At 35.6% G+C, this 14,649-nt stretch overlaps 1 protein-coding gene across 2 annotated transcripts in view; it reads left to right on the plus strand.

Annotated features, from left to right (window-relative positions):
- The first annotated feature begins 1,001 nt into the window (after positions 1-1,001).
- LOC149785893 (protein virilizer homolog) overlaps positions 1,002-14,649 on the plus strand; it is a 160,433-nt gene continuing 146,785 nt past the window's right edge. For both annotated transcript variants that reach the window (XM_089979888.1, XM_089979889.1), the window contains exons 1-3: positions 1,002-1,139; positions 10,297-10,409; positions 12,634-12,720. In XM_089979888.1, coding sequence (XP_089836014.1) covers positions 1,074-1,139; positions 10,297-10,409; positions 12,634-12,720 — 266 coding nt within the window. In that variant the 5' untranslated portion in view covers positions 1,002-1,073. The remainder of the gene's footprint in view (positions 1,140-10,296; positions 10,410-12,633; positions 12,721-14,649) is intronic.

Consider the following 14,649-nt stretch of genomic DNA (forward strand, 5'->3'; position numbering starts at 1 on the left):
TGAATATTACTTGAAACATAGAACAAATAAAGATGAAACAAATAAAGATGAAACAGATGAGGAAAAACGACAGCGAGAACGCGTTGAAAAATATTCATCAAACTTGGTATGGTGGTAAATTAATAGCAGCAGAGAGGGTACCTACCAACGTTGGTCGTCAAAAAAATAAACAAGAATAAATAAACACGTAGAGTACTTTATTTTTTCAGCTACTATTTCGAACTGAGGTTTTATTAGTACAATCGGTCATTACAGAAATAAAACATCTCAAGGAAAAGTTCATTTGTAAAAATCTTGACCTTTCTACGAGATGATTTTATTTGTTTGTTTTATTTGTTTTGTCGGAATTCTATGGTCTGTTCACCCTCTCTGCTGCTCTATTAGTGTTATAATTGCAGTGAGTGATTGAGGTCACAGCCTTTTACCCTAACATGACAATCCACTTGCATGGTGCCTATTGATAACTTTCATGGATTCCAATCCGCAGGTTCGCGTGATATGAGGACAATATAGTGTAGGGGATAATGATTGGACCTCAATCAGTAATATAAAACCTCTACTATAACACTGTGTCGCTTTACATGCGGAGTTTGATTTTAAGGAGATACGTTAAAATGTAATACAAAATGCTTAATATCCATATAGGGCTAAAAGAGCACATTGGTTTTAATCCCAATTGAAAGTTGTAGGCTAATCCATAATGTTAAAATTCGCCAGCTGATCAGACAAGAAACAGTGCTTACGATGTTTTCAGTACGATACAAATGATAGGTTTTGATGCAGTTGGCTTCAGGATACAATATCCCTGACACATTTTCCTTTAATCTCTGACACATTTTCCTTTAATCTGTGTGCAATGTTTTAAAATATGTTCAACTTCAATATTTGTAAAAATAAAATTACAGTTACTGTATTTATGTCTCCACCCGTTTCCACAAAGTTATTCGATTCGTATTCTAGCCTCATAACCACTTCCTGTTCGAAAGAGACCTTGTTCCCCAGGCCCTTCTATTTCTCTTTGTCTTTCATTGCAATGAAAGCCGAAGTGGACCGGGTGATCCAAGCCATTAAAAATGGCTGAACTCCGGCAAGAGATAGAATTGTTGTTTTTCGATACATTTTCGCACGAAAGTGGAGAGGTTAACATATAATCACTTATTTCCGTAAAATCTTTTTATAAAATCGAATGTAAGGGCCAATGCCTGCGGAAGATGCAGCACTACATTATTCATTAACTAGGCGTATAGCTTGGGGGGGGGGGGGGGGGGGGACTATGCGGATAGTTTGGTGGGTTGTGGATTAAGTGATGCATTCAAATGCCCGTTGGCAATCAATCTCATTGTCGCCCTTGACTTACTTTTACAAACTCATTGGATTAACGTAATTATGGAAGTAATTCGTCAGAGACGAAAGCAATATATGTGGCATATAATTGAATCTTTTACTAAGTTTATTATTGTTTATATTTTTCTCTGAGACCCATGGAGATATTGTTTTACCTCCATTTAGATCTAACTAAATAAAAACTCACTATTGGTTGAAAATGCGTTATATTTTCGAGCCAAGATTTCGTATCTCGATGTAAAAACTGTCATATAATGAGAATGTCATTAAGTTTGCATAATCAAGGAATAACCAGAATTTACAGTTTCACCCCAAGTCAACAGTTTTGTGTTCATAAAAATTAAACGTGCTGACATGTTACATAGAATAATACAGATAGACAGTTGTTGATATAATATATTATTATTATTATTTTGTATTGGTAATTAATATGATAAAGTTAAGTAAATCAAAATGTAATATATATATATTGCCTTATAGAAAAAAAAACAAATAATTATAGCTTTAACTATTTTTTGCCATGTGCCAGTGTGATTTTTTTTTTGTAATTCATGTGTATTAAATGAATTATTGTTTATACATATAAAAGTTTTCATGTTTACAACATTGATTGGCTATGTGCTTACCCCTCCAATTTCTTTTTGTTCTCAGCACAGCATATGTGCACATTTAATCAAAACATCAATCTTTTGCAGCAGAGTCATTCTGTTCACAAACATTTAAAAAAACATAATGGTTTTATTTTATTCTTTCTCTGCCTCTTCAGTGCAGTTGTGGCTGGGACACCTATCATTTTTATTGATAATCACATACACACATTTGTCTGCTGTTTCATACATATACATGATAAAACAGGAAATGCTTATAGGATGAAAAACTGTACAATATCTTTCCTCTGCTACTGAATAGAACATTGAAAATATATGTTATTTTTATATACTCAAAATGTAAAGATTGTCTTAAATTGTTATATAGTACAAAGTATAGCTCATAGTATATTTAATTTTATACTTGTGGCTGGGACACCCAGCATTTTCATTTGTACACACACACACAGTTTTGGAGCTAGGAGTCTGCTATATACATGTGCATCATAAAAAAGATAATGCTTACGTGGGTATGCTAATGGGATGCTTTTGTAAGATTGATAAACTGTACTGGGGCTTAACATCTTGAAACATTTTTTATACTAATTACTATAAAATGTTACTAATCAAAGATTCTTTTAACAATGAATCATCTCCATTGCAAAAGTTAGAAAGCACTTGAGAAAATATATTATAATGACTATAATGCTTAAGATCGAAAGCAAGTTTGAAAGAATGTGAAATACTGATAAGAACATTAAATTATAAGAAAAAGAATGAATGAGTATTCAAATTCAGATGTCATTGCCTGAGAATTACTTTGAAAATAGCAATAATTACAGAATGGCTTTTCACTCAGAAATATGTAATAATGATAAAATTTAATAACTTGGGACAAGTTAATATATGTAGTAATTATATAAATTCATTCATTGCATGAAAATATAAAGAAACATTGGACAGATATATTATTATTGAACTTTAAATCATGGAGACCACCAAGATGAATGACTGCCATGTTGTCATATACATATATATACATAGATAAATACGTGAATAGTTGGTACAAACACGAACTTGCCAGAATTGGCTTGATAATATGTACATGTCCTGTTAGATTGAATCTTATATCATTTAAAAAGAACCACCAAGTAATGACAGGAATGACTGTCAAGATTGCTGTTCCTTGGATATTATGTCTCTTGTTCAAGTTTTAAACTGATTGTCTACTGCTGAAATCAAATCCACCACATATCACTTACAAAAGAAGTTGACCGCTCTGGTGGCCTTGTGGTTAGAGTGACTGCCTTGGATGCAGGAGGTCATGGGTTCGATCCCAGGTTGAATCATACCAAAGACTTATAAAAATGGTGCTAACAGCTGCCTCACTATGCGTTCAGCATTAATAGGTTAGTGTTAGGACTGGTCGGCTTGGTGTCAGGATAATGTGACTGGGTGGAACATCATGCTACATGTCTGCAGCATGATACCCCAGTGCTAGACATCACTATAAACTGCCACACTGCAAACATCATAGTGATATGACTGTTTTTTTATAAAGATACATTAAAAATCGAAATCTTACACGCACACACAAAAGAAGTTAGATACATGTTTATTCAGTTAGAAAATTACTTTTGTAGGGGGATTATATTTACTTACAACAGTTTCAAGAATTTTTCACACTGATCTGGTATTTCATATTTTTCTTTTATAATTGTGCATTATATTTTCCATCAGTCCACAGGCTCCAAGGCTTTTAAATTTGCAGCTTATCTGAGGAATATACGATTCAGATGATCATGTTATTGCTAAAAAAAAGCATGAATAATATGAAAGCCATTATTTGTGTACTCTTTAGAATATGTTTTAAGGATAATTATATACAGACTGTATTATAATAACGGTGGTGGGGCTCAGCAAATGAAAGTTACTTCCAAAAATTGGTTGAATCCTTTGTGAATTGATCCTCCACCATTAAAATCTACCCTCTTGATAACCCACTATATCATTTTAACCAAACATGGTAACATCAAACAAAAAATTAATATGAAACATTGGAGACAAGTTGGTAAATTTTGGTATGCCTCTTACCAACCAGTTGGAAATATTGTGTTGATAATAATAATAATAATGAGGACTTTGTATAACACCTAATCTTTAGAAGCTCTAAGTGCTTTACAACATTAGACAACACCTATAACGTAAAAAACATATAATGATATGATTACAGAAAACAAACACCATGAAATTAGAAAACATAAAAAACATGCTGAAAACATTTAAGGTAGGAAATGTTATTGGATCTTTAAGTTTGTTCTTGCAGTCGAAATAGTGAGTTTTAAGAGCACTCTTGAATGGGATCACTGTGTCTTTGTGTCTAAGTTCAGTGGGCAATTCATTCCACATTGCTGGACCCTTTTATGCAGAAAAAACGTCCATATGACTTAGTTTTCATAGTGGGAATAATGAGTACACTGTATATGATTGTCAGAAGAGGAGCATAAGTATCTTGCTGGTGTGTACACATGGATGAGGTCAGATAGGTATGTTGGACTAGAGTCCATCAGTGAAACGTAGCCTAGAGAACAAATTTTGTGTTTGATTCTGGATCGAATGGATAGCCAGTGTCGGTACAGAGCAGCGGTGAGGTGTGCTCTGATCGTGGTACTCTAAGTATGATCTGAACAGCTCTGTTTTGAACTTTTTGAAGTTTTTGGAGTAGATATTGAGATGAACCAGACAGAATTGAGTTACAATAGTCCAGTCCTGAAAGTACTAATGAACACACAAGTGTTTTAGTGGCATCAACTGAAAGATATTTGCGAATTGAGCTGATGCATCTCTGCTCAAGATATGCAGCCTTGCATATGTTCATGACATGTTGGTGCATTGTGAGAGTACTGTCCAGAGTAACACCTAGGTTTCGTACTGACTGTGAATTTAATGTTGGTGTTGCTGATATTTATTATTTGAGGTAAAGAATGTGAATGAGAAAGTCTTTGTGTTATGGTCAGAATGGCCTCAGTTTTATCATCATTCATCTGCAGCTTGTTATATGTCATCCATGATATCACATCAGAAATGCACCTCTCTACACCTTGGGTGGTAGCATCAACTTCAGTTGGGTGGCTAGATTTGTATATTTGGGTGTCATCAGCGTAAAATTGGTGAGACACTGGATGCTGTTCTATGACACTTGAGAGCGGCTGAGTGTATAGAATGAAGAGAATGGGTCCTAGAAATACCCCTGTGGAACACCACAACATAGATTAACTGGGCTGGAGTGTATTCCGTTTGCAGACACAATTTGTGTCATGTTGACGAAGTAGGACTTGAACAACATTAAGGCTGTATCATGAATTCCAAATACATGCTGGAGACGGTGAAGTAATATATCATGGTCTATTGTGTCAAGTGCTGCAGACAAATCAAGGAGGATGAGGACTGTAATCTTTCCGCTATCCAAAGCAGAGAGAATGTCATTAACTACTTTTAGAAGAATAGTTTCAGTACTGTGGCAAGGGTGATATGCAGATTGTACATTGCTAAAAAGACTGTTTGAATTCAGATGAGATACAAGCTGGGATAGAACAACCTTTTCTAAGATTTTTTATATGAATGGGAGATTAGAAACTGGGCGGTAGTTCTTTAAATCATTATGGTCTAGTGTTGGTTTCTTCAGCAGAGGCTTTACAATGGCAGTTTTAAAAAATGATGGGAATTCTCCGGATGAGAGAGAGGTATTAATAACATCAGTTAGTGAAGGCAATACTGGATCTAAGCACTCAAGCAGCAGTGATGTTGGAATTGGATCAAGTTCACATGACTTTGGTGTACTCTTCATCATGATTGTACGTATGAATTCCATAGAGACAGGTTCAAATGCTGCTAATGGTTGCCGCTGAAATTCTGTATCCCAACTGTATGGTGACGACGAATCAGTTGAAATTGTGGTGTTAAGCTTATCTCTAATGGTTTGTACTTTGTCATGGAAGAAATTTGCAAACATGTCCGGAAGGTCGACTGGAGAGAAGGTAGTTGGAAGTGGTGTAGATTTGTTCCTTGACATTAGCTTGTGAGTAATCTCGAAGAGCTCTTTACAGCTGGAACTTTCCATGATCTTAGTACTATAGTGGGCTGATATTGGTCAGTGATCACTGGCTTTTGGCTTTTGATCATGAGACATTTGTGCAGTTATCACTGACTTTTGTCTTTTGATAATGAGTCATTTGTGCAGTTATCACTGGCTTTTAGCTGTTGATTATGAGACATTTTGGGCAAAAAATGATCAAAATGTAGTTAATAGTCTATAGCGCAGAAGTAAAATGAAGACCATTTGGATGTGGAAGCAAACCCTCCTGTCCACCGGTATCCTAGTCACCCCCTGTTTCTGACTGGTTCGATACTATTGTAAGACATCAGAGGGAATAATGTGGGTTGATTCGTTTGTTAAACTGATCCTTGAAGCCTCAGAGAAACTAACCAGCCTGACATTCATCCATACACTTAACAGGACTTCATCTATTTACTCACCGTCATGAATTGTGGGAAACAATATGTAGGTGAGACTAAAAGGGAATTCCAAATGAGAATATAAGAGTACTTAGGAATACCGCTAAGGTGAAAGATGTTTTCTTGGGTGCTTTTTTTTGTTGCTAATCCCCTAGCTTGACTTGTTTGCCAAACAATTGTATAGGCACCATTCAATATATTTAACCAGTGTCACATTACTGTGTAAGAGTATGGGATTGTTTTTATTATTTCTGAACAATAAGCATTTATTACAGGCAGCCAATGGAATATGAAGAACAGAAATCATATGCTTCAATTTTTAGACAGAGTTTATAGCTTTTGACTTGCAGATGATCATAACAGACTTTCAAATAGATCCACAGCAGGCATTGGAATATTAATAATTTTCCACTGTCTTTTAAGAACTTGGAATCCAAATATCGCATTTCATTGGCCATGCAAATTAGATAATACTTTTTCTCTTGACAAGAATGATGGGAGGGTACTAATGTGGATTTAAAGGGTCCGCATACGTTGGGCTATACAGTCTTATGAGCACTGGTATAACCTTTTATTTCACAATAAATATTCGTTGGGCACTGAGATTTTCATTAGGTTTAGTGTTTATGTCACAGCAACACATGTATAGGTAGGTTATTGAGATCTTAATTTGGTTTAGTGTTTATGTCACAGTGCCATTGGTGGGTTATTTAGTGCCAAGGCATTTGGAATAAAGTGCCTTGGCCAAGATGCACCATGATCCCTGGGTTTAAAAACCCACACTCTGTATGGTTATGAGACTGGCATGCTAACCAATCGACTGCTGATTTTTCTTCATGGTTTTAATCCTTTAATCTATAATATGTACCTTATAAAGAATAGGTTTACTTTTTTAACTCATTGTACAATTTCTATCATTTTGAGTTTAAGAAGCTATGGGGTACCTGCTATTAAGAGACAAGGATGCTAGAACTTTCCTTGAAGCTCAAATTTTTCTTCTTGTCAAGGATAAATGTTTTTTCTTGTGATAAAATATAGAAAATGAACAGATACATTGGGTAGATTTTCTAGTAATGAAGTTTTCCTCTCATTATACATCTAAATAAATCTGTTTTAAGCCAAAACATATATCATATTTTTATGAGTGTGTCTAAATAAGAAGGACTACTGTTATGCACAAAATTTTGTGAACTAGTTGACTGCTGGTCTTGGCAGGGTGAACTTGAGCATCATCATTTATTGATTTAGTGAACTAGTTGACTGCTGGTCTGGGCAGGGTGACCTCAAGCAGCATCATTTATTGATTTAGTGAACTAGTTCGCTGCTGGTCTGGGCAGGGTGACCTCGAGCAGCATCATTTATTGATTTAGTGAACTAGTTGGCTGCTGGTCTGGGCAGGGTGACCTCGAGCAGCATCATTTATTGATTTAGTGAACTAGTTGACTGCTGGTCTGGGCAGGGTGACCTCAAGCAGCATCATTTATTGATTTAGTGAACTAGTTGACTGCTGGTCTGGGCAGGGTGAACTTGAGCATCATCATTTATTGATTTAATGAACTAGTTGATGCTAGTCTGGGCAGGGTGAACTCAAGCATCATCATTTATTGATTTAGTGAACTACTTGACTGCTGGTCTGGGCAGGGTGAACTCAAACATTATCATTATTGATTTATGTGTATGCAGTGGCATGCAATTTATTTGGAAGTATATGGGTATGCAGTGGTATGCTATTTATGGGTATGCTGTTTATGGGTATGCAGTCATATATTTATGGGTATGCAGTGGTATGATATTTATGGGTATGCTGTTTATGGGTATGCAGGGATCGTCCTGGGCTTCGCCAATGTCGCAAATTGCGATTTTTTTTCTTATTGGCGACAAAAATATCCCATCTGGCAATTTTTTTGGCGACAGACTTTTTGTTATTTAATTTGTACATACAATCATGGATTTTGACTGGATAAATTAAAAGGGAGAATGAAAGGAAGCCACAAACTTGACTAAGCAATGCATTGGAATCAATCTGTTACAGAAACGATCCTTTGTTCGTATTGACAACCCCATCTTTAGAGTGCATTGTTACATCATAATCTGCTTATGCTGACATCTGGGCTGAGTACTGTATGCTGTGATACAGTCAGTCATGCTACCGAACTATACCTACAACTGACGGACATCTGAAGATGCGAACAGAACAGATACAATTAATTGAATGGCTAATCCTTCTGTTGTTTTTTTTTTTTTTTTACATATACCAATACAATAGTTTTGCTGAACCTTCATAGAAAACTGATAACCTTTTGAAGTACCGACTATTGCGTATAAATACAAAGCAAATGGAAAAAATCTCAATCACAATTATATCTGTCGCCAGTGCAGCATTTTACTCATTGATCTTTTCCTTTTGCCATCAATCCATGTTATGGCTGCAGAGACTTAAACTCCGCAACAAGAAAAAGCAAAAAAAAAAAAAACAGTTTTGCATAATTAATAATAATTATTTATTTCTCAAAATACGGGAGTGAAAGAATCCCTAAATTGGGTGTGAATTTATGCTTATATATACGGTCCAATATTGCCAGGTGTTGACTCATGTAAGTTTCATTCGTGGGAATGGAGATCCTAGTTTGCTTGTCGAAAAAATTTATACAGCATTCAGTGATCATTCTTGGGATTTAGGAAGCAATTCACTTAAAGCTTTGTGAAGCTAGCCATAAGGGGGAGGGGGGGCTGCCGAGAGACTACTGATGTCACCTGTCAGCACTGTAGACTGTGAACGCGGATTCAGTAAGATGAACCTCATAAAAACTGACATCAGAAATAAACTCTGCATCTCATCTCTCGAGAATTTAATGAGAATCAGCATGTACAGATGTGAAAAATTAGACTTTGAAACTGCATTCAACAAGTTGGCAGCCCTAAAATCGCAACGGATCTTCATATAACACTTTGTAACATTTTGTTAATGCTTATTTTAATTAGAGTATTAACTAACCCATCTTTTGTAATTTTCATTGCCTGTTACATTAATAGACTAAATTAACACTTCAAAAAATGTACACTACTTGTTCTGGCAACACTTTTTGAAAATTGGCGACAAAATATTGAGGTTGGTGATTTTTTTGGCGACAACTTTTTAAAAGCCAGGACCATCCCTGGGTATGCAGTCATATGATATTTATGGGTATGCAGTGGTATGATATTTATGGGTATACAGTGGTATGCCATTTACCTAATTATAGTTAGCCTTGTAAATACAAGCATCCATTCCCAAAACTTTTTTAAAAAATTAAATCTTTTCTCTGCAAAATGATATTAAAACTACCTAATGATGCAAATGAAAATAAAGTGACTTACAACCTGGGATAAAAATGGCCCTTTAGGATGTACCCCTTTATGATGAGGGTCTGGGTTCAGAAATAGAAGGTCCTGGTTGCAGGGATTCACTACTAACAGCTTTGAAACACATTTGATTGACTTTTTGTATAGAAATGTAGATTCTTTGTCAGATAGTTTGTTTAGAATGTGAATACTTTGATTAACATTTTTTTCTTCTAAATTTTTTAGTTTTTTGAAAAATCAAGTGGATGATTCTAACAAAATATTCACTTTTCAAATTTCAGTTTGATACTTTTCCAATAATAGTGCTTAAAATACATCAGAATGAAATCAGCCAGGTTTAAATTTCTTCTGCAAAATTGCATATTTTTAAGTTTAAGAAGATTGTAAAATTATCTCCATTCCTAACCAAGAGATTAGTTGATAAAGAGGTTTGTGTTACTTAATGGTTTTGTCAGCTGTGCTTGTCTTTAGTGATCCCTTTATATAGAAATTTGTTGTTTTGTTCTAGGAACTGAATCTTGACCTGGTCCAGTTTCCACGTCCAGTTGTGATCCAAGAAATTCGGATAATTCCTCTGAAGACAAAAGTGCAGGCAGATGTCCCAGGAGGTGTTCGATTAGGGTCAGTTTATTGCAAAGATAATTAAGTAATGCTCAGTATTTAGTCCAACTGATCAAAAGTCTAGAGAAGGAAATGGTAAGCGTTAAGTGGAATTAGCCCCACCCTTGCCTGATAGTGATGACACCAATAAACTCTGTCATTTGAAGTAACTAAGGTCTGTCATATTTGCCAAAAGCATCTGGGTGATGACTGAGTGAGGGATCACTTCCACATCACCAGTCGATACAAGGGAGCCACCAATAACAATGTAACCTCCAGCTGTGGGTAAGTCAAGTAAAAAAAAGTCCCCATTATCTTCCACAACCTGAGGTGCTATGACAGGCACCTGCTGATAGCATCACTCAAAATGGCCTCAATGACAAACATCTGTGCTGTACCCACCAACAAAGAAAAATATATGACCTTTTCCCAGGGCCAGCTCTAGTTTATAGAAACCTACCAGTTTCTACCTTGCAGTTTCGTTACTATTATAACTCATCAGAGGGAATTGATCTGGTTGATTCATTTGTTCAGCTAATCATTTTATTTTGTCAGTGAGAGGTTCATATACTGCTTTAATCAGAAGTAATTGTGATCCTCTGTGAGATACCAATCTGATAGATCCCATAACCAATCTGATAGATTCCATAACCAATCTGATAGATTGCATAACCAATCTGATAGATCCCATAACCAATCTGATAGATCCCATAACCACACAGAGCTAGATGAATCTTTACTGAACCAGCATTTCTGTTCAACTCCTCTGTTACTGCAGTGATTAGAAGCTATGTGAACACCAACAAAAAGAGAAAACTGGACATTCTGGTTTCAGAGCGTTAATAAGCCATGCGTTTGCTACTTCCTAAGTGTCTATACACTTTAATTTATCTGAACATAATAAAAACTGCATTCTTTGTCAGATAATATATGACTTCTAATCTGATATAAAGCTCTCTAGTTGAAATATTAACTGTAAAGATAGAGATTTTTATTGGATTTACCAGTTACATATTCTGCAGCTGGTAGAGATCAACGTCTCTTTTTATAAATGGTAGTCCAGGCATTTTAACTTGGGCCCAGATTTAGTGATTATCCTAAAGGAGTGGCTATCTAGACTAGCCTTGGCATGTGCATCACCAAAATTTATAGAGTGCTTGGATTAATGCTGACAACCACTGGAAATAAAGGTTTCTGGGGATTCTATGTAGTTCTCAACCTACTTTTTAGGAGAATCATCACAGTCAAAGGTAATGCCTTCATCCCTAAAGGACTCCTTCCACATGCTGTTGCCCGCTTATGCTTCAGGCTGTCTATGACAGTACCTTGTAGACCTCTTGCGTCAGTAGCTGATATGCTGGTGATATACACCACCTGATGCTATGCTACCATGAAAACCAAAGCCTGCCTAGACCCACCCACCAACAATGCCCAGGGTCTAACAAAAATGTTCTGCTCAGCAATATACAGTGGTCTCAAACCTCTGTAAACCCACCTGATACTATGCTACAATGACTGACATCCTTCCTCTCCCTCAGGTTTACTGGGTCTAGTAAAAACGTTGCTGCTCTGGTTGCCAGTGGCAACTGTGGATTTAAAAAAAAAAACTACCCCTGTTAGTCTGACTGACCAACTCATTTTGTTTTTATTATGAATCTTGAGCAGCCCCGAGTGGCCGAGTAGTCTAAAGCGCTTTCCATTACGGATCACTGCCATCTCACCTCTGTCTGCGCTAGTTCGAGTCTCGGATTCAGCCAATGTGGGTATGTGAGAAAGCTTGCCAGTAGCTTCTCGTGGGTTGGTGGTTCCTTCTGGGGTTTTCCTGGGTTCTTCCTCCACCATTAATACTGGCTGCCATGTGTGGCCTATCGTGTGCTGAAAAATGGCATTAAACCCAACAACAACAACAACGTTAATCTTGAAACATGCAGATATTTTCTTAGGCCTAATGGACAATATGGCAACAAATTACTAAAAAGTTTTATTTCCACTCCAGTTTCCATACATGTATGACTTTGCTTTCACAAACTTTATTTGTCTTTCAACAGGTGAGTGATGTCAGACCACTCATACCTATTAATATTGTTTGAAGTCAAAAGTCTGTGCAATCCATAACTTTTGGTTCTTAAGGGTTTTTAAACATTCAATGCAGCCTGTTTATAAGAAAGTATTTGTGGAAACACATAGTGTATATGGTAGCCTACTAAAAGGAAATATATTTATTTGTTTAATATTTCTTTTTTAGAGCTACAAACCCTTCCTCCTTCAAGCTTGAATTATTTGTCAACAATTTGAGCAAGCCAAATGCTGCCACATTTGAAAAGCTGGGATTGTAAGTAACAACTACTATATATATATATATATATATATATATATATATATATATATATATATATATATATATATATATATATATATATATATGCTGTAAGTAATAAATACATGTATCTATGTTGAGACTGTAAGTAACAATTACCTGTATCTGTTTATATAATGATGCTCACTGGGACTGTAAGTAACAATTACCTGTCTCTATGTACAGTCACACCTGTCTGACTGGTCAACTTTATATAGCAGTCACCTGGTCTCAATGCCATTCTGATTTCTCACTTGGAAAGTAAACCTTGTGTATATAATGGTCGCATGCTTTCTGCACGCCTCACATATACAGGGATGGTCCTGGCTTTTAAAATGTTGTTGAGAAAAAAATTGCTAACCTCAATATTTTGTCACCAGAAAATGTCGCCACAACAAGTACAGTGCAACCCCCGCTATAATGCGAATTCGGATATAATGCGGTCATGGCGTGGCTCCCGAAATTTTGTATATTCATTCACACATGAAAAAATATTTTTTTTGCTCAAAGTACATGAAATAGGGAATAACAAATTTGTTATCATTATGGGGAAGAGCTCGCACATGAATTCAAATTTAATATGATCGTGGCATGGTTCCTGAAATTTTAAATACATGTATGTGTATATTTCTCATACCTGGAGAATTTTTATTTTTTTTTAAGTACGAGAAATAGTGTGTAAAGCGTTTATTATCATTTTGGTGAAGAGTTCGTGTAGGAATTTTAATATAATACGATTGGGGCGTAGCTTCTAAAATTTAACAAAATTACCAGGTTCTTGAAATGTTATGCCAAAATAAACATTATCGGACATGTTACCAGTAAATAATGTCCGCTTTGTTAGCTGGAAATTGAAATGGTATGAAATTGTACATGCGTTCAGCTTTAAAAAAAATTTTTTTATAAAAGTGACTCGTGGCCATTGCAGGCCTACTGCACTTAGTTCTTGGGTTTTACATGGGTATGGGGTTTACTTATGAACTCGTTATTAATTTCCTATTTTTTTATAAAAATATTTTACCATTATAGTAACGCAAGTTCACAAACACAATTTGTTCTCTGCACTTTACGCAACAAAAAAAATATTATCATTTTGGGGAAGAGATCGTGTATGAATTCGAGTATAATACGATATATAATATGATCGTGATGGGGTTCCTGAAATTTTAAATACATGTACATGTATTTTTCTCGTATCCGGAAAAATACTTTTTAAAAGTAAGAGAAATCGTGTGTAAAATGTTTATTATCACTTTGGGGAAGAGTTAGAGTATGAATACGAATATAATACGATCGTGGCTTGGCTTCTGAAATGTAATAATTTCACCAGGTTCTTGAAGTGTTATGCCAAAATAAACATTATCGGAAATGTTACTTGTTACTGAACCATGAGAAAAGCCAGTAAGTCGTCTCTGTGATTGTCTTCAATTAATTCTGTACACCATCATTGCTCAAACAATAGCTGACATGTGTTTCTTTAAGTGCATACACAAACAAGCAGCAGACAATGTGGTGGTTAATAAAGATTCACACAATTTAATAAATATCAAAAAACGAAAGCTGCCAACATGTTCGCTGGGCTTGGTGGTGTTATTAGACACAATCAGTTGACCAGTAAATAATGTCCGCTTTATTAGCTGGAAATTGAAAGGGTATGAAATTGTACATGCGTTAAGCTTTACATTTTTTTAAAAGTGACTCATGACCATTGCAAGCCTACTGCACTTAGTTCTCAGGTTTTACCTGGGTATGGTGTTTGTTTATGAACTCGTTATTAATTTCCTATTTTTATAAAAATATTTTACCATTATGGAAAAGCAAGTTCACAAACACAGATCGTTCTCTGCACTTTGCCCCATGATTAGTATAGTAGTTTTCACACGTTTCTTTCGATAGTCACAAAAT

The sequence above is a fragment of the Sinohyriopsis cumingii genome, chromosome 13, assembly GCF_028554795.1.
Source record: "Sinohyriopsis cumingii isolate HCF-2022 chromosome 13, ASM2855479v2, whole genome shotgun sequence".
Taxonomy (NCBI): domain Eukaryota; kingdom Metazoa; phylum Mollusca; class Bivalvia; order Unionida; family Unionidae; genus Sinohyriopsis; species Sinohyriopsis cumingii.